The 22,280-nt window shown below is 43.6% G+C and overlaps 1 protein-coding gene across 2 annotated transcripts in view; it reads left to right on the top strand.

The window, feature by feature from the left end:
* gnb5b (guanine nucleotide binding protein (G protein), beta 5b) overlaps positions 1-22,280 on the top strand; it is a 79,077-nt gene that overhangs the window by 29,886 nt on the left and 26,911 nt on the right. For both annotated transcript variants that reach the window (XM_072565075.1, XM_072565076.1), the window contains 4 exons: positions 1,515-1,556; positions 2,848-2,924; positions 4,085-4,217; positions 17,270-17,413. In XM_072565075.1, the coding sequence (XP_072421176.1) occupies positions 1,515-1,556; positions 2,848-2,924; positions 4,085-4,217; positions 17,270-17,413 (396 nt within the window). The remainder of the gene's footprint in view (positions 1-1,514; positions 1,557-2,847; positions 2,925-4,084; positions 4,218-17,269; positions 17,414-22,280) is intronic.

Genomic DNA, 22,280 nt, shown 5'->3' on the forward strand with positions numbered 1-22,280 from the left:
TCTAAGCCCGTTCAGCTATCAGTAGAATATCAGCAAGTGGAATTTACTACACAAAGCAGAATCGTCCATTCTTGTCCGCTGTCTTGCTCACTTCCTGCAAAGTTGGCACGGTGACTATTCGGAACAGTTAGGGTGATCATGGAGCTGGAGAGGAGTAAAGATCAAGCAGGTGGCTCTTAATGGCCACTCTCTGCCCCATGGTGATGGTGTAAAAACTAGTCTGTGGGAGCCCCTCCTCCCTGAGTCACCAATTGAGGAATTGTCCTCACTGGTTTAGGAGGGCCAGCTGTTTCTTGTTATCTCATACAGAGCCCCAATATCTTGTGGTGTATCTTCAGGGCTGTTACTTCATTTGCAAAACACATCAGTAAATAAATTTTCAACAAATTCTCTGCAATGCGGGGGAAAGGGTGACATTTGCCTTTATAGTTTCACTTGTGCCTCACAAGGGACCTCCATTGCCAACGCCCATTCTTGGTGCAATGTTTGCAGAACTCTGGATGAGATCTCCGAAAGATTTATTCTGATAAAGAAGCCCATTCCCCATGAAGCCTCCACTCCAACATAGAAATGTCACGTTTACTGGACTCTGTACAAGTTCCAACAACAACCCAGCAAGAATAATGAGGAAAGCAAGATCTTCCCTTCCAACCAGCCCCGGTGCCCAGAATGGAATGTTCCGGCCTTATTCCCCTTTCTCCCCTGTTAGAAAAACATTCTATGTGTATACTTAATGGAAATAAAGAAACCATTTCATTGTTTCATTCTTATCTTTTCAACATTTTGCAGAAAACCATCTTTTGCCCTGGAGCTGGCCACTCTATTAGAAATGCTGTGATGAGTGGATTGGTTAAATTGATTTCTCTGGGTTTCTGCCTGTGAGGATGTTGGAACTGTGTCAAGTCTGTCAGAAAGGTTCCAGAGAAATTCCGTAACTCTAAGCGACCCCTGGTTGCACCTGGAGAGACTGGAAGATTTTGTGTTCACACGGCACTGCCTTCTCTCAGTCAATAGGCTTGCATTCACATTTGTACAAAGTTAAGAATCACATAACACCAGGTTATAGTCCAACAGTTTTATTTGGAAGTACAAGCTTTCGGACTGCTGCTCCTTTGTCAGGTAGCTAGTGGGACAGGATCATAGAACACTCAATTTATAGTGAAAGATCAAAGTGTCATAGAACTGATGTGATGTATTGCACAAACCTAGGTTGTTGTTAAGTCTCAATACATTGCCTCAGTTATATGATACTTTGATCTTCTACTACGAATTCTGTGTTCTATGATCCTGCCTCACTAATTACCTGGTAGTAGCTCAGATGACTGAGGGAAGGAGCAGCACTCTGTGAAAGCTTGTACTTTCAAATAAACCGGTTGGAGTATAACCTGGTGTGTGATTTTTAACTTTGTCCACCCCAGTTCCACACCAGCATCTCCACTTCACCTTTGTAAATAGTGCTCAAAGACACCGTGTGAAAGTGCATATGTCCTGACTAATTTTTCTTCTGTTTGCAGGATGGAAAGGTTATTGTGTGGGATGCTTTCACAACCAACAAGGTAAGCCCCAAATTAACAGATTGACTCCACATTCTTCTAATTATATGATGTTGCAAGCTGTGATTTTTAACAAGTTAGCAAACTCTCAAAATATCCTGATCCTTTGAGCAGATCTGCAGTTTTGTAGGCTCATCTCCATTAGGATGGCAGCAGGGGATGTTGCAATTAGTCTCAATATTGAGAGGAAGGGGATGGACAGACATCTCTCAAATATACACACACTCACCCCCACACTCACTCTCATCCCCAAACATCACACACTCACACACACCTGCACAGCCCCCCCCATAAGCACAGGCACACACAAATACACATACACCCAGACATACATACACACCCAAACCTGGAACAAACACACATAAACATAGACTTAGACATACTACCAGACACACACACACACACACACACACACACGTCCATACTTACACATACATATACACACACACGTCCATACTTACACATACATATACACACACTCTCACTTTCATGCCCAGATACCCATAATCACTTATACACACACACTCACACCTACACACCCAAACACAACTACTTGCACACAACCTACACGCTCACTCTTGCACACTCCCACATACACACCACCATTCTCACTCACTCACTCAGCCTGTACATAGGATGTGCCCTCATATAAATATGCACTGTCCAAACACACTGTGCCCTCATATAAACACATATTGCCTTCATGTACCTATACACAGACTGCCCTTTATACAGACTGTGTCTGTGTACACATTTACAGGCTATCTGCCTACTCCCGTCTCCACAGCCCACCCACCCATTGATAGACACGTACTTCATAGACGCACATGACCTTAACAAATTCATCTCACACCCACATACAGTCATACCTTCAACTGAACATTTTGAAAGATTTACAATTGGACTACTGAGTTGTTTTAACATTATTTAGATTGACATCTGTATCTGGGCCCAGCACTTGCTTTCACTGCCTGACTGTTTCACAGAGTGACTCTGGTCAGACTAGTGACCAGGCTGAAGGAGCCAGGAGATCAGTGCTTGCTGTTGCTGTTCCTGTTCCTGATGCTGTCGAACCCTGTGATGATAATTGTCTCTCCAGAGTAGCATGCAATGCTTCTGCTTCTAGTTCTTGCTGTAGACTGAGCTTTAAAGGGAATCAGAAATCCTGAACCCACAGCTCAGACCAAGATTTCTTTCTTTCACTTGTGGAATTTACTTGTGGAATTGATGTTTGTTTTTACTGACCCCAGTTTGTGTTGGCTGTTTGCCTGATCAGTAACGGTGCATTTTGTAGGAACACGCAGTGACCATGCCCTGTACCTGGGTGATGGCATGTGCCTATGCCCCGTCAGGCTGCGCTGTTGCATGTGGGTGAGTACAGTCTCTTTCAACATGAACCTTCATATTTTCTATTGACAACTTTCCCTTTCCATGAGCAATCAGCACATACTCAAATCTATGGCAGCATTTCCAATTGAAAAGTCAGCCAGGGGTTTGTTAAAATCTGCTGCCATGGCTTCCCTGGGCCCTGGGAGGAAGTAAGGACTGCAGATGCTGGAGATCAGAATAAAAAAGGTGTGGCACTGACCAAGCACATCAGGAATTCCTGATGAAGACCTTATGCCCGAAACATCGATTCTCCTGCTCCTCGGATGCTGGTTCCAGGGCATAACATGCTCATGTGCTAGTCTCAGTCAAATTGCAGGAGGCATTAATATAGAGTCTAGTGAGTGCCCTCTACATCTGGCATTCAGCAGCTTAACCAACAACTCATAAAAATGCCCCCTGGAGGCTGCTCACAAATGACTTAGTGCCCACTATCCACTCATTTTAAAAAAATCCATCCTGCTTTCCAACACCTCCTCAACTCAAACTGCTACTGACTCATTCTGGATGCTAGCCAATTTCCTTACAGCCCACTAAGAACATCTAGTGTGGGACACTAGGCAGTTTTCAGTATCGGCCTGTGATATTTTCATCTGGGTTCCAGACAACCACAGCGAGAGAGAGAGCGCGATGGTGGTGGTGGGGGGAGGGGGGGAGAGAGAGAGAGAAAGAAAAAGAAAAAGAGAGCGAGAGAGAGAGAGAGAAGAGTTTCATTTAATTACCATGTCAGGAATTGTAGCCCAACATTGAAGACTCAATATGTAGCCCCCTCCATCGCTCAAGAGCCAAAGATGTCATCTGAATGAAATCAATCAGAAGTAATTTTCCTGCTGTTGGAAAGTTCTGGATTTCCAAGTCAGGTCTGCAATGATGAGGAAACTGGTATGCTCTACAAATAAGTTACAAGTCAACTGGATTGACTGAATATCCTTTTTTCACTCCGTCTGAAATGTTATGGGGGCAAGGGCAGGAAAATAGGCTGAATGGAACAAGTTCCAGTTGAAGAACTAGGCTTGCAAGGATCTAATGGACTGATTGATTGTGCCATACTTTATCATTGCTGGGACGTTCAGGACCATTCATGAGTCTTTGCGGTGCTGTGTTCAGTCATCCCTCGCAACCTGTTCATTTTCTTTTCCCCCCAGTGGCTTGGACAACAAGTGCTCCGTGTACCCACTGACTTTTGATAAAAATGAGAGTATGGCGGCCAAGAAGAAATCTGTTGCGATGCACACAAACTACTTGTCTGCCTGCAGCTTCACTAATTCAGACATGCAGGTAAGGCCAGTCAGGGACAGTGTTTTCAGTTTGAACAGTGATCGAATAAACAGCGATCGAAAAGGGTTGACCATCTTCATACCAATTCAGGGGGAAACCTTTCATGATATAAAATCCAAATGCAAGTGCAGGACATTGGGCACTTCTTTATGGTGGTGTGGCTTTCCCATGAATGAATACACAATCTTCTTAAACATCGTTATGCATCGACTTATCTGAAGCATTTAATTATCTGTTTTAGAATGTCTTTATTCAGTTTGAGCTTGTTTTGTGTATCTTCAGGCCCTCTTCTTTCCTGGAGAAAGGTATGGAGTAGGGGGAGGATTTTTCAGTCAGATTAATTGCTTGCATTGAACTGCATGAGCATTCCTTCTGCAGCCAACAAGACCTTGAGCAGAATTTGAACCGGGAGCCTTTTCATCCCCAGACAGGTTTGCTGACAATTTTGTTGTTTAGCGAAACAGCCTATAGCAGACGTAGTGGCACCACTGACATGTTTCTGAACATTTGTGTTCCCATTTGTTTTGTCTAGATTAGATTAGATTAGATTAGATTACTTACAGTGTGGAAACAGGCCCTTCAGCCCAACAAGTCCACACCGACCCGCCGAAGCGCAACCCACCCTTACCCCTACATTTACCCCTTCACCTAACATTACGGGCAATTTAGCATGGCCAATTCACCTAACCTGCACATTTTTGGACTGTGGGAGGAAACCGGAGTACCCGGAGGAAACCCACGCAGACACGGGGAGAACGTGCAAACTCCACACAGTCAGTTGCCTGAGGTGGGAATTGAACCCAGGTCTCTGTCGCTGTGAGGCAGCAGTGCTAACCACTGTGGCACTCAGGAGAACAGAGAGAACAAGAGTGAGATGCAAGTGATGGAAAAGTGAGCCCAAAGTACAGGAGACCTGAAAAGAAAAGTGGTGGAGAATGAGGTAAAAAGAGAGGGATCAATTACACAAAATGAAAGACAATGGTGGGAAATGGGGTGAAGGAAGAGAGTGAGAAAAATAGAAACAAATGCCTCCAAAAACAAGACATCACAGATGCTGGAACTCTGAAATGAAAGGAGGACATGCTGGGATTGCTCCGCAGGTCTAGCAGCATTCCTGAAGAAGGGCTGATGCCCGAAACGTCGATTCTCCTGCTCCTTGGATGCTGCCTGACCTGCGCTTTTCCAGCAACACATTTTCAGCTCTGATCTCCAGCGTCTGCAGTCCTCACTTTCTCCTCCAGCATCTGTAAAGAGGAAGGTTTCAGGACTGACTGTTCATCAGAGTTCAACCTTAACGGCAAATGAGTAGGGCTTGAATATTTGTACTGTCTGTTCAAATACGTACCCCCAAAGCTGAGTGGGTCACAGTACTGATGGGCAATTATGTAAAAACTTAAAGAAAAAGAATACACTAAAGAGCACACAAAAAAAAGTTTTAATTTGAATACTTGATTATCTGGGATTCAGCTGTCCAAAGTTCGGATTATCCGGACAAGATTTCAAGGTCTTGATGCCCGTAACACCGATTAGTCAAGTGTCAGGACCTTACGATCCTGTCCGGATAATCTGAAATTTGGATAATTGGATGCCGGATAACACCATTTAGCCAAGCATTTGATTATCTGAACATTCGATTATCCGAACAAAATACTCCCCACCCGTGTCGTTCAGATAATCGAGGTTCCTCTGTAGACAAATTTTGAGAGTTGTGGAACACAGAGCATAATCACAGAGTAACGGGTTGCCTATTTAAGACAAAAATGAGGAGGAATTTCTTTCTGAGGGTGGTGGCTCTGTGAAACTCTTTATCACAGAGGGTCATCGTTTTTAAGAATACTCAAAGCTGAGATAGATGGATTTCTGAGCATGAACAGAACCAAGCATTATGGGGATAAGGCAGGAAAGTGGAGTTAAGGATTATCTGATCAGCCATGATCTCATTGATGACAGAATAGACGTAATGGGCCAAATGGACAACTTTTATTCCTACGTCACATGGCTTTATGGATTGGGAGTTAGCACCAACACGAATGTAATGGGCCAAATAATCTCCTCTGCAAATGTTTCTGATTATACATGGTTTTAGTCCCAGTTAGGAACAAGAGTTTTCCATTATGAATTATCGTTCTCAGAATATTTCAGTGCATTATTAAGCCTGAATACTGATGATGAAGAGAAAATGTATTCAAGGTGAATTATGTCTAACATCAGCCAATTAGTCAGTGGTGAACAGTTCTACTCCTAAAAACAGAGCTTTTAATCATTATTGTGACTTAATCACTCATGAATCATCGTCCTGCATCCCTGTATTATTAGTTTCCCGCTGAGTATTTTATGTATCCCTCAGTTAAACACATTAACTGAAAGCATTATAAAGGATTTATATTTGTACACCATTAATGTAGAATATAGTCTTTGCTTCTGCAAAATTATTAACTCAGTTTAATTCTTCCTTTGATATAGTCCAACTTTCCTTTAGAAACATTTCTTGTCTTCTGTTGTGGTTACGGTTAGATATCAATGGCTCTGAAGCTAGTTACCATGGCAGCAGCTTAATGTGCAGAATGTACCCAGAGGCCTCTACTGGGATTGATTGAGGCACAAACAGTTGGAGTTGATTTAATCAATCCCAAAGGATTTAGAAAATCAATCTTGGTGAGCTGTTATATTATTGACTGTTGAAAAACATTCCAAAATGAATTTCATCTTAAAACATGCAAAATCTAAAGAAAGTAAGAGAACGCTGTAAAAATATTCATGTTTGTTGCAGCTAGCTCTATGCATCCTGGAGTCATAGAGATCTACATTACAAGAAAAAGGCCCTATGGCCTGTTATGTCCTGTTTGTCAAAAGCAACCACCTCACCGTTCTCATCCTATTTTCCATGGCTTGGTTTTGCAAGTACATATCAAAATACTTCTTAAATGTTATAAGGACTTCTGACTCTCCTACCCTTTCAAACAATGAGTTCCAGATTCCCAACACCCTCTGGGTGAAAATGTTTAGCCTCACCTCCCCTCTAAACCTCCTACCCCTTTATCTTAAATTTGCACCCCCCCCCCCCCCCCCCCACCACCACCACCACCCCAGTTATTTTCCTCATTTTTGGTGTGAAACTGTGAGATGCAGTTGAGAATTTAACTTTAATTTTGGACAGTAGCTTGTATTGAAGAAAAGAGAGCAAAAGACTGATACTTGCTGTTGGAGCTGGTCTGAGGACAATGTAGATGATTCAACACTGAGATGTTGCTACGTTCAAGGGCTGGCAGCTGGTTGGAGGTTGACATGGTCAGTCAAGGGGGCACGATAGAGAACTTTGAAAAGAAAAGAGTGAACCGGTTTGAACAGGAGGTAGTTTTGCTTTAGAAGCTGTTGAACTGGAAAGCTGTTTTTGGTTTTGTTCTGTCTAGTTATTCTCCAGTTAGCGACATGTTGAAAGTTCTGAGAATAAGACCTCAGTCAGTAAAAACTAGAAAAAATCTCTAGAGGTCTGCAAAAGCTGTTTGCATTGATCAGTGATTTTTAAATTTAAGCAAAATGTGTAGTTCTATGTGCCTGTAATATTTCAAAAAGTTCTGGTATTTGTCATTGAAATGATTATCAAACTGACAAATGACAATTATTTTCTTTTCTTTTAAATTGATGTCAGGCAGATATCTGTATGGTTAAACCCATTCCATTTTCTTCTTCTTATTGAAAACCTATCAATGTGAGGGGGGGAAAAGTGGTTTATATTCGGAGAAGATTGGGCTTAGATAGCAGGTACTGATTAATGATTTTTTTGTTTATTGATATTATATTCTTAAACAAAATTAACAATTTCTTCTTAAGTTATAAACTTTGTGACCAATAGCTGTTATTTTTAAACAAAGTTAGGAACAGTTGAGTAATTTTGAGGATCATTAAATGTTTTACTTTCACTGTGTTGTGAATCCAGTGAAAGGGAGACTGAATTGATTCAGCTTGCTATTCCTGTGTTGTAATACCAGGCAGGAATTGGCTGCACTATTAGCATGCAGAATAGTTACTCTGCGATATGTGGAGGTCATTGTAATATTTCCAAAGTCTAGGAAGAATGTTTGAAGCCTTCTATATCTTTCATCTTTTTGATGGCTATGGGATTTTCTTTTTAATTCACTCATTAGATGTGAGTGCAAGGCCTACACTTATTGCCTTTTGAGTCCACATTTTTGAACAATTGCAGTCCATGTGGTGTAGCGACACTCCATACAAGCTCTTGGCTAATAATAATGACACATGGGGCATAGTGAACATTGTTGGAGTGGAAGGAGCAGTCCTCAAAACCCTGTTGAGTCCCTGGTCTGAGCTGTAGCTTTGGGACAGTCAGCATCCACATACAAAAGATAGCAGAGCAAATTGTAAACGGTCAGTGATAGACTCAGATCTTGGGAGAGAAACGCCCACTGTGGGAGGAAACCAGAGCAAACCCATGCAGACAAGAGGAGAATGTGGAAATCCCACATAGATGGTCAACGGAGAGTGAGATTAAACCTGGGTCTCTGGCACCATGAGGCAGAAGTGCTAACCACTGTGCCAGCCAGGACTATGCAGCAGACTGAAGGAACCCAGATAGAATGAAACATTCAGTGAGATAGGAGTGTTTAACAAATGAAGAGTTTGATGGTTTAGGAGAGAAACTTCACCTCTCTGCATTAATAATGCTTATCCAAATTTAAGTGGGCAGAGTCAAGTTTAAAACTTCTCTCCATTGTTTTATGTACTTGAGAAGCAATGTATTAGAAGAAGATAATGGAATGTTTTAAACCACTACATTTATAGAGATGATCTGCTTGACATGGCTAATTGGATCATGTGATTTCCACTTTGTTGTCATTATAGAGAGAGTGTTTCTGAGTTCACCAGCTTTTTTGTACATGTTGCATTAGAATCCTTCCCCAGATATTGGCACACCTCACATTTCCTTCCTGACAGCAGTCATGTATTTGGCTTCCGATTTGGTACAGCAGGAATATTGAGCTCGGTACGACCATCTAGCTGTTCCCCACTCTAAGTTCATGATTTTTAGAGAAGAAAAAGGTGGCAAATGACTGACCTATGTAAAGTCCAAGATAATTATTGTCAGTGGAGACAAACGGGATGTGCATACGGTATCAGTCTGGATCCCAGCCAGTTGGTGAGACAGAAACCTTTCTTTGTGGGTAGTTTATCGACTACTCAGTCATACAGCTCCTTCTCCAGACCAGTCCAACCCATTTCAGTGTATTTTTAAAAATGTTTATATCCAGATGTCTGTTCGCTGTTTATATCTACCCAAACGATTACTCAGTCAATTAAGCCCAATCACCAGCTTAGCCCCCTTACTATATTAACACAATGCATTTATACTTTCTGAATTATAGCCTAGAGCATCTCCTGTCTGTCCTTCTTGTTACGGGCCCAATCTCAAATAAAGTTTTTACCATCAGTTTGGCACCTCAGCAGGAAAGTAACATGACAACTTCAGATTCAAAATGAAAAGCACAAATGGACTGTATGATCCAATTAATATCCTACAGTGAAAGGCAAGATGGATGAATGAATTTGTCTCACTAGATGGCACATGTGTACAGGAAATGGCAGCTGTGCATCAGGCTGAGTTACAAAGCAGTGAGAGAAAGATCTTGCATTTATACAGCACCTAAATCACATTGTGAGGGGGGAGGTCCTAAATACATCTTTTTTTTTGTTGAAATGCAGTCAAGATTGTTAGTAATACATCTGTACAGAAGCAAGACCCACCCTTGCAGCACTGTCAGTGTGTGTTGACAGTCCATGGATACTTTATTAAGGGCAGCGTGTGAGTGTAACAAATAATTGTTGAAGTTTCAAAGAGCAAAGTTGTGAGATTCATCAGTAGAGATGGGTACAGGTACCCTTTTGTTACCCGGTTGCGTCAGTAAGGCCATAGTACTTTTAGTTTCTGAAATGTTTCTCGTTCTCCTCTGTTGAAGATCCTGGGGGTTGATGTAACAAGAGCCACTATCCTTTCTCACTAAATTGTCTGCATAAAGAAACAAAACGTTTGCACGCCATTCAGTCATGTGGATGAATGAACCCATTCTCCTGGAGTTCACAAGATTATCTTCAGTATGTTGGAGATAAATTTTCCAGTTTTTACAAATCAGTTTTGCATTTTATCATTCATTGTTGCCTCTGTCAAACAATGGCACCAGCATTTTCTTTTCTGGTTTTAACTTGAAGCTAATTGAGAGAATAAAATATTTTGGAAGTATTTGCATAGACTCTTGTTGATGATTCAGCAAGTTCCCCCAGTCCTGAGCTGATTTTGATGGTCCTGGAAGGTCCCAAGTCCAGTTCCTGAATTGTGCTGAGTAGGCTGCTCTCAGTCAGGTTTCATCCTGAATCTGACAACAGCAGGGTTTGTAGGAGCAAATTACTGCAGATTTTGGAATCTGTACTGAAAACAACTAAAGCTGGAGATCAAAGCAGGTCTGATAGCATCCATGGAGAGAGAGCAAGCTAATGTTTCGAAGGGGAAAGTGAGGACTGCAGATGCTGGAGATCAGCATCAAAAAATGTGGCGCTGGAAAAGCACAGCCAGTCAGGCAGCATCTGAGGAGCAGGAGAGTCGACGTTTCGGGCATAAACCCTGATGAAGGGCTTACGCATGGAACGTCAATTCTCCTGCTTCTCGAATGCTGCTTACCTGGCTGTGCTTTTCCAGCACCACATTTTTTGAAGCTCATGTTTTGAGTCTAGATGACTCTTCATCAGAGCTTGCCAAGATTTGGTTTGGTTATGACAGCTCCCACATTAAACAACCTGCTGACAATTTATCAAGGCTAATATGTGGAAAGTAACCTCTTGGTGTGTTTAGGATACTTCATCAGCAAGCAGTCAGTTTCAGGAGATGTCAGGACTCGGGAAGCTGTTTGCAACCGATTTGGTCCTCTCACCCATAAACCCTGAGAGCTGTTTCAATCGTCCAGTAGTGGGTACTTTGAGACAAGTTGCTGCACAGATGAACTTACTGCCTCTCACTTAATGAGCCACTGATCTCTCAGAATCATATCTCACAGAAGCAATTCATTTGGCCCTATAGTCCATTGTGCTTGTGCTAGTGCTTGAAGAGAGGTTTCCAATCAATTCACCTCCCTTGCTGTTTCTCAGTAGAGCGATCAATCCTTTCTTGTGTATATTTTCTGTTAGTGCAGGAGACACATTGTCTAATGTGCCTGAAATTGCCATGGGAGCTGTATGGCAGGAGATTGGCAGAACCCAGGAAGGTTTAAAAGTCCAATTTTCTGGAAGTTATTTCAAAATTACGGTCGGAGAATCAGAGCTCTGCAATACAAACTGGGACATGTGCTTAGAAGGAGTTTACATGGGCTTGTGTGTTTAAGGGAAAGTGTTGATGGTGTGGTAATGTTACTGGGCTAGCACCCCTAACCCCTGGTGTATGACGCAGGAGGGGGATCAGGGGTCTGATGGTGAAACTTAAAGACTGTTGATTCTTGGTAAAACCGTCTAGTTCACTAATGTCCTTTCGGAAAGGCAATCTGTTGTTCTCACCTGATCTGGCCTAAAAGTGACCTATCTGGTTCACCTTTGGGGTAGGCAATAAATGCTGGCCCAGCCAGTGATGCACACATTCTGTGAATCAGTGTTTTTAAAAAAGCATGCATTCCTTGATTTACTTCAATATTCTTTTTTAAAGTGATCCTATTGGAGAATTTAGTGGTAACCCAAGATTCAAACCTGATTCTCTTCTGACAGAAACCAAAAGAACTGTGGATGCTGTAAATCAGAAACACAAACAGAAATTGCTGGAAAAGCTCAGCCGGTCTGGCAGCATCTGTGGAGAGAAATCAGAGTTAACGTTTCAGGTCGAGTGACCAAGGCTTTCTCTCCACACTTGCTCCCAGACCTGCTGAGCTTTTCCAGTAATTTGTTTTTGTTCCTACTCTTCTGGTCTTTATCTGATAATTATTATATTGATGTTTGTGGGAGATTACTGTGCACAAATTGGCTGTTGTAGTTCGTACATGACAGCCGTGACTCTGCTTCAAAAGCACGCCATTGGTTGTGAAGAACGTTTGGATGTCCTGAATTTGTGAAAGGCTATATATAAATGGAGGTCTTTATTTTTAATTCAGCACTCGTTGGAATCTTATTAAGAAAGACTAGAAGATGCTTTTCTGGGAAATGGTTAAAAGGTGATGCTATGATGGTAACTGATATTATTTTGAGGCAGGGGAAAGTTATTGGGGAATAGTTAAAGGTACAAAGTTTAAAAATCACACAACACCAGGTTACAGCCCAACAGGTTTAATTGGAAGCACACTAGCTTTCGGAGCGACGCTCCTTCATAAGGTGGTAGTGGAGGGCTCAATCCTAACACACAGAATTTATAGCAAATTTACAGTGTGATGTAACTGAAATTATACATTGAAAAATTGATTGTCTGTTAAGTCTTTCATCTGTTAGAATATAGTGATAGTTTCACTTCTTTCATGTGTAAATCACAGAACCTTTTTTTTTAAATGTTGCATTCTTGGGTTAGCTGTTAACAATGGTGATAGCTCGACAATATGTTGAAGGTATTGGCCCCCTGTGTTCTCTGGGTAAAAACAATGACTGCAGATGCTGGATACCAGATTCTGGATTAGTGGTGTTGGAAGAGCACAGCAGTTCAGGCAGCATCCGAGGAGCAGTAAAATCGACGTTTCGGGCAAAAGCCCTTCATCAGGAATACCCCTGTGTTCTCTGTCTATGCCATGCTGTTTAGATTGATTCTAATCTAAAAAGTGAGATAACGGAGTTTTGCATAAATTCATGCAGTTTTTGAGCTCAGAGTTCTACATGAATGCATGCAGTTTTTGAGTAAAGTACAATGTAACCCTGCAAGTACAAATTCACCCCACAAAATATGTGTGCATGTGGGTCTTTGTCTGTCTGTGTGTGTCTGTCTGGGCTGGGAGTTGTGAGTGTGAGAATGTGTATGTGTGTGTGTGTAGTGAGTGCAGGGTGTCTTATGTCTGTGAGGGGTTGCATGTGTGAGTGTGGGGAGTGTGTGGGTGTCTGTAAGGGTGTGTGTGTGTGTGTGTGTATGTGTGTATAGGAGTGTGTGTGTGTGTGTGTGTGTGTGTGTGTGTGTGTGTGTGTGTGTGTGTGTGTGTGTGTGTGTGTGTGTGTGTGTGTGTGTGTAGGAGTATCTGTGTGTGTTTATAGTGCAATGGTGGTCACCTGTAATGCAACATGTATCCAAGGTCCTGGTTGAGGCCCTCCCTATAGTGGGCAGCACGGTGGCACAGTGGTTGGCACTGCTGCCTCACAGCTCCAGAGACCCGGGTTCACTTCCCGCCTCAGGCGACTGACTGTGTGGAGTTTGCACATTCTCCCCGTGTCTGCGTGGGTTTCCTCCGGGTGCTCCGGTTTCCTCCCACAGTCCAAAGATGTGCAGGTCAGGTGAATTGGCCATGCTAAATTGCCCGTAGTGTTAGGTAAGGGGTAGATGTAGGGGTATGGGTGGGTTGCGCTTCGGCGGGTGCGGTGTGGACTTGTTGGGCCGAAGGGCCTGTTTCCACACTGTAAGTAATCTAAAATCTAAAAAAAATCTAATCTATAGGTACCGAACTTAGCTATCAGCCTCTGCTCAGCCACTTTCCTCTGCTGCCTGTACCAAAGTCCACCTTGGAGGATGGTCACCCGAAGGTCCGAGACTGAATGTCCTGGACCACTGAAGTGTTCCCCAACTGGAAGGAAACCCTCCTGTCTGTTGATTGTTGTGTGGTGCCCATTCATCCGTTGTCGTAGCCTTTGCTCGGTTTCCCCAATGTACCATGCCTCTGGGCATCCTTGCCTACAACGTATAAGATAGACAACATTGGCTGAGTCACATGAGTACCTGCCATGTATAAGGTGGGAGGTGTCCCCACATGTAATGGTGGTATCTATGTCCACACTCTGATACGTCTTGCAGCGCCTACCGTGACAGTGTTGTATGGAGTTGTCCTGAGAGCCGGGCAGTTTGCTACGAACAACGATCTGTTTGAGGTTTGGCGGTTGTTTAATGGCAAGTAGTGGAGGTGTGGGGAAGGTCTTGGTGAGGTGCTCATCCTCATTGATAATGTGTTGCAGGTCACGAAGAACATGGCGTAATATTTCAGCCTCTGGGAAGTACTGAACAACGAAGGGTACCCTGTCGGTTGCTGCATGTGTCTGTCTCCTGAGGAGGTCATTACGGTTCCTTGCTGTGGCACATCGGAACTGGTGGTCGATGAGTTGAGCATCGTACCCCGTTCTTGTGAGGGCATCCTTGAGTACTTCCAGGTGTCTGTCACATTCCTCCTCATCTGAGCAGATCCGGTGTATGCGTAGGGCTTGTCTAATATGTTTTGGGTGGAAGCTGGAGCAGTGTAGCATTGTGAGGTTGTCTGTGGGTTTGCGATAGTGTGGTGCTGAGGTGTCCATCCTTGATGGAGATGCACATGTCCAAGAATGAGACAGATAGTCGAGAGTAGTCCATGGTGAGTTTGATGGTGGGATGTTGATGTCACTGTGTAGTTTTATCAGTGACTCCTCACCATGGGTCCAGAGGAAGGAATTATCATCAATGGACCTGATGTACAATGTTGGTTGGAGATCCTGCATAGAGAAGAAGTCTCGTTCGAACCTGTGCAAATGTTGGCATATTGGGGTGCAAATTTGGTCCCCGTAGCTGTTCCGTGTGTCTGGATGAAGAAAACTGGTTGTCAAAGGTGAAGACGTTGTGATCGAGGATAAAGTGGATGAGTTGTAGGATGGTGTTTGCAGACTGGCACTTGTTGGTGTTGAGTACTGAGGCTGTTGCCGCGATGCCATCCTTGTGGGGGATGCTGGTGTAGAGTGCGGAAAAGTCCATTGTGACGAGGAATGTTCCCAGTTCGACTGGTCTGTGGGTGCTTAGTTTCTGTAAGAAATCGTAGTGTCGTGACAGAAGCTGGACATCCCCTGTACAATAGGTTTCAAGATACCTTCCATATAGGCGGAGAGATTCTCACATAGGGTCCCATTGCCCGACCCGATGGGACGTCCCAGTGTGTTGGCTTTGTGTACCTTTGGAAGGCAGTAGAAGTCGCCTACACAAGAAGTATGTGGGATGAGGGCGCGTAGGGAGCTCTGAAGGACTGGATCCAAAGTTCTGATCAGTATGTTTAATTCGCGGGTGTGTTCTTTGGTTGGATCAGCTGGTAGTTGCCTGTAGTGTTCCTGGTTGTTCAGTTGTCGGTACACTTCCTTGCAGTAATCTGTTCTTTACCTGCTGGTTTGGTGACAATGTTGTGATTGGTTTTGAGAGCCTGGATGGCAATGCACTGTGAACGGGTGATGTTTTGCTCTACCTTGTGGGTATGGCTGATGAATCTGGCATTTATATATTTCCTGACAGTTTGAGCATTCATGTCAAGCCCAGGGCAGCGGCCCTCCGGTGGGGTCCAAGTTGACACCTTCTTTGATCGCTCCTCTACAGATCCCTGTGATGACTGTTCCAGTTCATCAGTGAGCTCATTGGGATCACTGCTGGCACCTTGAAAGAATTCCCGGAGTCTCATTCGTCTGATGAACTCCTCCGTGTCTGCTGCCAGAACCAACGGGTCCATTTTGGTGGTGGGGCAGAAGTTGAGACCCCTACTCAGGACTTCAATCTCTTCCAGTCGAAGGGTGTGGTCCGATAAGTTGATAATAGACTTCCCCGCAGAGATAAATTTGTGTACTGTGGTTCCAGGGTGGGCTTTGCTATTACTGGTGAGAATGCCAACTTTCTCCAATTTTTTGTTCTTGGCGTGCATGTATGTGATGTAGTTTTGTCGCCTTGTCTGTTTGGCAATGTCGGGTAATTGTACTGATGTATCCTGAGTGCACATACACACGGACACACAGACACACAGACACCCATACACACCCTTACAGACACATACACTCCCTGCACTCTCACAGACTTAAGACACTCTGCATTCACTACACATACACACACACTTTCTCACACTCACAACCCCCAGCCCAGACAGACACACACAGACAGACAAAGACCCACATGCACACATATATCTTGTGGGGTGAATTTGTACTTGCAGGGTTACATTGTACTTTGCTCAAAAACGGCATGCATTCACGTAGAACTCTGAGCTCAAAAACTGCATGAATTTATGTAAAACTCTGTTATCTCACTTTTTAGATTAGAATCAATCGAAACATCATGGCATAGACAGAGAACACAGGGGGCCAACACCTTCAACATATTGTCTAGCTATCACCATTGTTAACAGCTAACCCGAGAATGCAACTTTTTACAAAAAAAGGGCTTTGTGATTTACACATGAAAGAAGTGAAACTATCACTGTATTCTAACAGATGAAAGGCTTAACAGACAATCAATTTTCAATGTATAATTTCAGTTACATCACACTGTAAATTTGCTATAAATTCTGTGTGTTAGGATTGAGCCCTCCATTACCACCTTATGAAGGAGCGTCACTCCGAAAGCTAGTGTGCTTCCAATTAAACCTGTTGGACTATAACCTGGTGTTGTATGATTTTTAACTTTTGTACACCCCAGTTCAAAACCGGCATTTCCAAATCATAGTTTAAAGATAGCTTTACTCAATCCCTGCCTGCATTTTACTTAGGCCTGGGGCTCGGGGTGGTGGGCGGGGGAGGTTACTGGAGACATGTGACCTGACCCCCAGAACAATGGTGATGCTTGAATATCGGAGGAACCCGTGAGTGGAGTCTTTCAATCTTGGGAGGCTGGTTTGCTGCAGCTAGCACATGGTAAACTCTCCCATTCTTACCATCTTGTGTATCAGAAATGTTTATTAATTGATTGATAATCAATTAGCCACATTATGGCACACCTTCCACAGTCACCAGGTCCTGAGGTGGGACTTGAATCTGGAGCTTCTGGCTTAGAGATAGGGATAGCTACCCACTGTGTCATGAAACCAGCAATGTTGACTTTATTGCCAGTTTGAAAAGCAATCATAATTGCCTCCTTGATGACCTTTTTGTCTTCTTTTCCTGTATCTCCATAGATCCTGACATCGAGTGGTGATGGAACCTGTGCCCTTTGGGATGTTGAGAGCGGACAACTGCTTCAGAGCTTTCATGGGCATGGCGCAGATGTCCTTTGCCTTGACTTGGCCCCATCTGAGACCGGCCATACATTTGTGTCAGGGGTGAGTATTTTCTCGGGGACTAGTACAAGAACACCATAGCTCTTTGAAATGTTGTTGTGCAGTATCTAGAACACTGTGTGGAATGTTAACTTCATGAGTTTTGTGAGGAGTCATGCATGTTTTGATTGGTTCTTCATTCACTAGATATTACTATAGACAATTTAGTAACTCCATTCTCTATGCAGTTATATTCTGTCCTTAAAAAAGCACTACATTTGGTAGCCCCCAGAAATGGGCAAGCAGATAACAATGTGATTATCATGTACCTGTGGGTTGCAGTTCCCACAGTTTGCTAACTTCAGGCCGGCAGCTATTGTAAATTATTTCAGCTTCTTGCTCATGCAAACTGCACTGTTCATGGTTGTTTTTTTGTGCAGTGGCTAATGTCATGTGTGGCTAGCAACACTTAAAGCTGACATGCAACTATTTAAGGGGAGGTGCATTGTGGCAGGGGCAGGGTTGGCAGTTGTGTAAGAAGTGACTCTATTCTGGGTAACAGTGAATGATGGAATAAAATGGGAGAGTGTGGGCTTCGTTGTTTTGGATGGTCCACTGGAGACCCTGGTGGAAGAGGTGGACAGAAGAAGAAACGCCCGGCATACACAGGGAACTAGGAGACCTTTTGGATGCACAGTCAGAAAGCAGTGGATGCCAGTAGCCATAGACATCAATGGCAGGATTCAAGCCCAAGGTTTTGGATATAGTGCTGCAAGAGGTTCAGTGACCTGACACTAGTGATCCAGGTCAATAATTGTGTCTTCAGATGCCATTTCCTATCAGCTTCACCAGTTTTCCTACATGCGCTGTTCAATTCACCACTTGCCAATCACCCACACACCAATAGTTCTCGATGATTGTCTATATCACCAATACATTTCCTCAGACAAGCCTCACACCCACACAGTGTCAGCATTTCAATCACAACAGACACACCAACCAGATTCTGATACTCCAGATACATTTCCACTCTCATGAAGGGCATGGTGGCTGCAGGTTATAGGAATGACTGGAGGGAACAAGGGTACCAACCTGTTTTACCCTGTGAAGGAAATAGTATTGACAATTTGTGAGCATTTATTGCTGAGGCCGTGAGCAGTGGAGGGGCTCAAACCATCAAAATTGACTATGTCCTCCTTGATAATCCTCTTTCTCATATCCCCCTACTCTTCTTATCCAATTCACTTCTAATGTATACCTACAGCTATTATAAGCATGCACCACTCACTTCCCCATGCCCAGTATTCCTTTACCACTGTACGTTTCTGCTTTCAGAACTCTAGAAGTGCTACCAGCACAGGCAGTGAAGGGACAGCATGAAGACATTGATGATGAAGATGCTCATCACTCGATTTCAACCTCTCACCCTCTTGCTCTGATACTGATGTGTCTAGAGTCACAGAGATGTACAGGACTGAAAAAGAACCTTTGGTCCATGCCAACCAGATATCCTAAATTAATCTAGTCCTATTCATAGTATTCCAAAAGTGGCCTAACCAATGTCCTATACAATTACATAATGATCTCCCAACTCCTCTATTCAATGCACTGACCAATAAGGACAAGTGTATTAAATGCTTTCTTCACCCTGAATACCACAAATCCACTTTCAAGGTCTCTTGGTTTGGCAACAGTCCCCTAGGACCTTATCATTAACTGTATAAGTCCTGCCCTGATTTGCCCTGTCAAAATGCACCATTTATTTAAACTACATCTGCCACTCCTCAGTTCATTAGCCCATCTGATCAAGATCACATTGTACTCTGAGGTAACCTTCACTGTCCAATATACCACAAATTTTGGTGTTATCTGTGCTGTATGGGCAGCACAGTGGCTCAGTGGTTAGCACTGCTGCCTCACAGTGCCAGGGATGCACATTCGATTCCAACCTCTGGCATCTGTTTGTGGAGTTTGCACATTCTCCCCGGGTCAGTGTAGGTTTCTACTGGGTGCTCTGGTTTCCTCCCACAGTCCAAAGATGTGCAGGTTAGGTGAATTGGCCATGCTAAATTGCCTGTAATGTTAGCTGCATTAGTCAGGGGTAAATATAGGGCAGGGGAATGGGTCTGGTTGCGTTGCTGTTTGGAGAGTCATTGTGGACTTGTTGGGGTGAAGGGTATGTTTCCACACTGTAGGGAATCTAATCTAATCTGCAAACTTACTAAGGACAGTGTAGAGAAAGGACTGACATCTAAGCACCTGGAGACATGGCTGGGGCAGGAATATGACATAAATTACACTGGAGATGATTCATTCCGTTGAAATGGCAGCCTACAGAAGAAAGCCGACGGGTGAGTGTTATGCTTGGTGCATTGGGGAAGCCTGCCAAATGGTCAATCCATGTGCTAAGTCAAAGAACGAGGAAGAATCCCACACCAATGTAGTGCAGGACTTTGTGCAGAGTTTGGAACCCATCATTTCCAGGGCTGGCCAACTACGCCTAACTCTTGTGGCAACTGACTTGAGTGTAATATCTGATAGCCGATATTTCCGCTTCCGCTGCAACACAGCTGTGATGCCTTCCGCCAGCAATGACATAGTGGATCAGCAATGCTGAGGTTCAGGCTAATGATCCAGGGAATAAAAATAATATATTGCAGTTGGTGGAAATCTGAAACAAACACCGAGAACGCTGGACCAACTCAGCAGGTCTGACAGTGTCTGTAGAGAGACCAACAGAATTAAAATTTTGAGCCAGGTATGAGTATTCTCCAGAAACATTGACTTTGTCTTTTGTACAGATATGGCTTCTGCCTTTCTCTTCCAGCAACTTGTCTTGCTCTGTGTGACCGCAGTTGATTCTCTGAGTTATAATTTATTCGAAGGGGAATGTCTGATAGCAACTGATTTTTGGAGAAACTTTAAATTCAGAAATGCGTACTCAGCAACTGCCACCCCACTTGCTGTAAAGCAGCAAACAAAATGGGAAACACCACCCACAAGCAAAATCAAAGCATCAGATAGAAGAAATTAACCAGGAAATTGAAACACATAAAAGTGGATGAATCCCCAGGACCTGATCAGGTGTACCCTAGAACTCTGTGGGAAGCTAGGAAAGTGATTGGTGGACCCCTTGTGGAGATATTTGTATCATCGATAGTCACAGGTGAGGTGCCAGAAGACTGGAGGTTGGCTGACGTGGTGCCACTGTTTAAGAAAGGTGATAAGGACAAGTCATGGAACTATAGACCAGTGAGCCTGACATCGGTGGTGGGCAAGTTTTGGAGGGAATCCTGAGGGACAGGATGTATATGTATTTGGAAAGGAAAGGACTGATTAGGGATAGTCACATGCCTTTGTGTGTGGGAAATCATGTCTCACAAACTTGATTGAGTTTTTTTGAAGAAGTAACAAAGAGGATTGATGAGGGTAGAGCGGTGGACATGATCTATATGGACTTCAGTAAGGCGTTTGACAAGGTTCCCCATGGGAGACTGGTTAGCAAGGTTAGATCTCATGGAATACATGGAGAACTAGCCATTTGGATACAGAATTGGCTCAAAGGTAGTGGTGGAGGGTAGCTTTTCAGACTGGAAGTCTGTGACCAGTGGAGTGCCACAAGAATCGGTGCTGGGCCCACTACTTCTCAGCATTTATATAAATGATTTGGATATGAGTGTAGGATGTATAGTTAGTAAATTTGCAGATGACAGCGAAGAAGGTTACCTCAGATTACAATGGGATCTTGATTAGATGGGCCATAGGCTGACAGTGGCAGATGGAGTCTAATTTAGATAAATGCAAGGTGTTGTATTTTGGGGAAGCAAATCTTAGCAGGACATATATGCTTAATGGTAAGGTCCTAGGGAGTGTTGCTGAACAAAGAGACCTAAGAGTGCAGGTTCACAGCTCCTTGAAAGTGGAGCCACAGGTAGATAGGATAGTGAAGAAAGCATTTGGTATGCTTTCCTTTATTGGTTAGTGTATTGAGTACAGGAGTTGGGAGGTAAAGTTGTGGCTGTACAGGACATTGGTTAAGCAACTTTTGGAATATTACATGCAATTCTGTTCTCCTTCCTATCGGAAGGATGTTGTGAAACTTGAAAGGATTCAGAAAAGATTTACAAGGATGTTGCCAGAGTTGGATGATTTGAGCTATGGGAAAGGTCCACTTTCCCTGGAGCATCAGAGACTGAGGGGTGACCTTATAGAAGTTTATAAAATCATAAGGGGCATGGATAGGGTAAATCAACAAAGTCTCTTCCCTGGGTCGGGGAGTCAGAACTAGAGGGCATAGGTTTGGGGTGAGATGGGAAAGATATAAAAAAAACCTACGGGGCAATGTTTTCACATAGAGGATGGCTGAGCTGTCAGAGGAAGTGGTGGAGGCTGGTACAATTGCAACATTTAAGAGGCATTTAGATGGGTACATGAATAGGAAGGGTTTGGAGGGACGTGGGCCGGGTGATGGCAGATGGCACTAGATTGGTTTGGGATATCTGGTCGGCCTGGACGGGTTGGACCGAAGGGTCTGTTTTCATGCTGGACATCTCTATGACTCTAGAGGGCATAGGTTTAGGATGAGAGGGGAAAGATATAAAAGAGACCTAAGGGACAACTTTTTCACGCAGAGGGTGGTACGTCTATGGAATGTGCTGCCAAAGGAAGTGGTGGAAGCTAGTACAGTTGCAACATTTAAAAGACATCTGGATGGCTATATGAATAGGAAGGGTTTGGAAGGATATCGGCTGAGTGCCGGCAGGTGGGACTAGATTGGGTTGGGATATCTAGTCTGCATGGACGAGTTGGACCGAAGGGTCTGTTTCTGTGCTATATATCTCCACGACTCAATGACTCTAAATAACCTGTGAGTTGTTGATGGTCGCTTTAACTAACACTGGTTAGGCCAGGTGGTGGAATTCCTCCTGCT

This window comes from Chiloscyllium punctatum, chromosome 48 (genome assembly GCF_047496795.1).
Source record: "Chiloscyllium punctatum isolate Juve2018m chromosome 48, sChiPun1.3, whole genome shotgun sequence".
Taxonomy (NCBI): domain Eukaryota; kingdom Metazoa; phylum Chordata; class Chondrichthyes; order Orectolobiformes; family Hemiscylliidae; genus Chiloscyllium; species Chiloscyllium punctatum.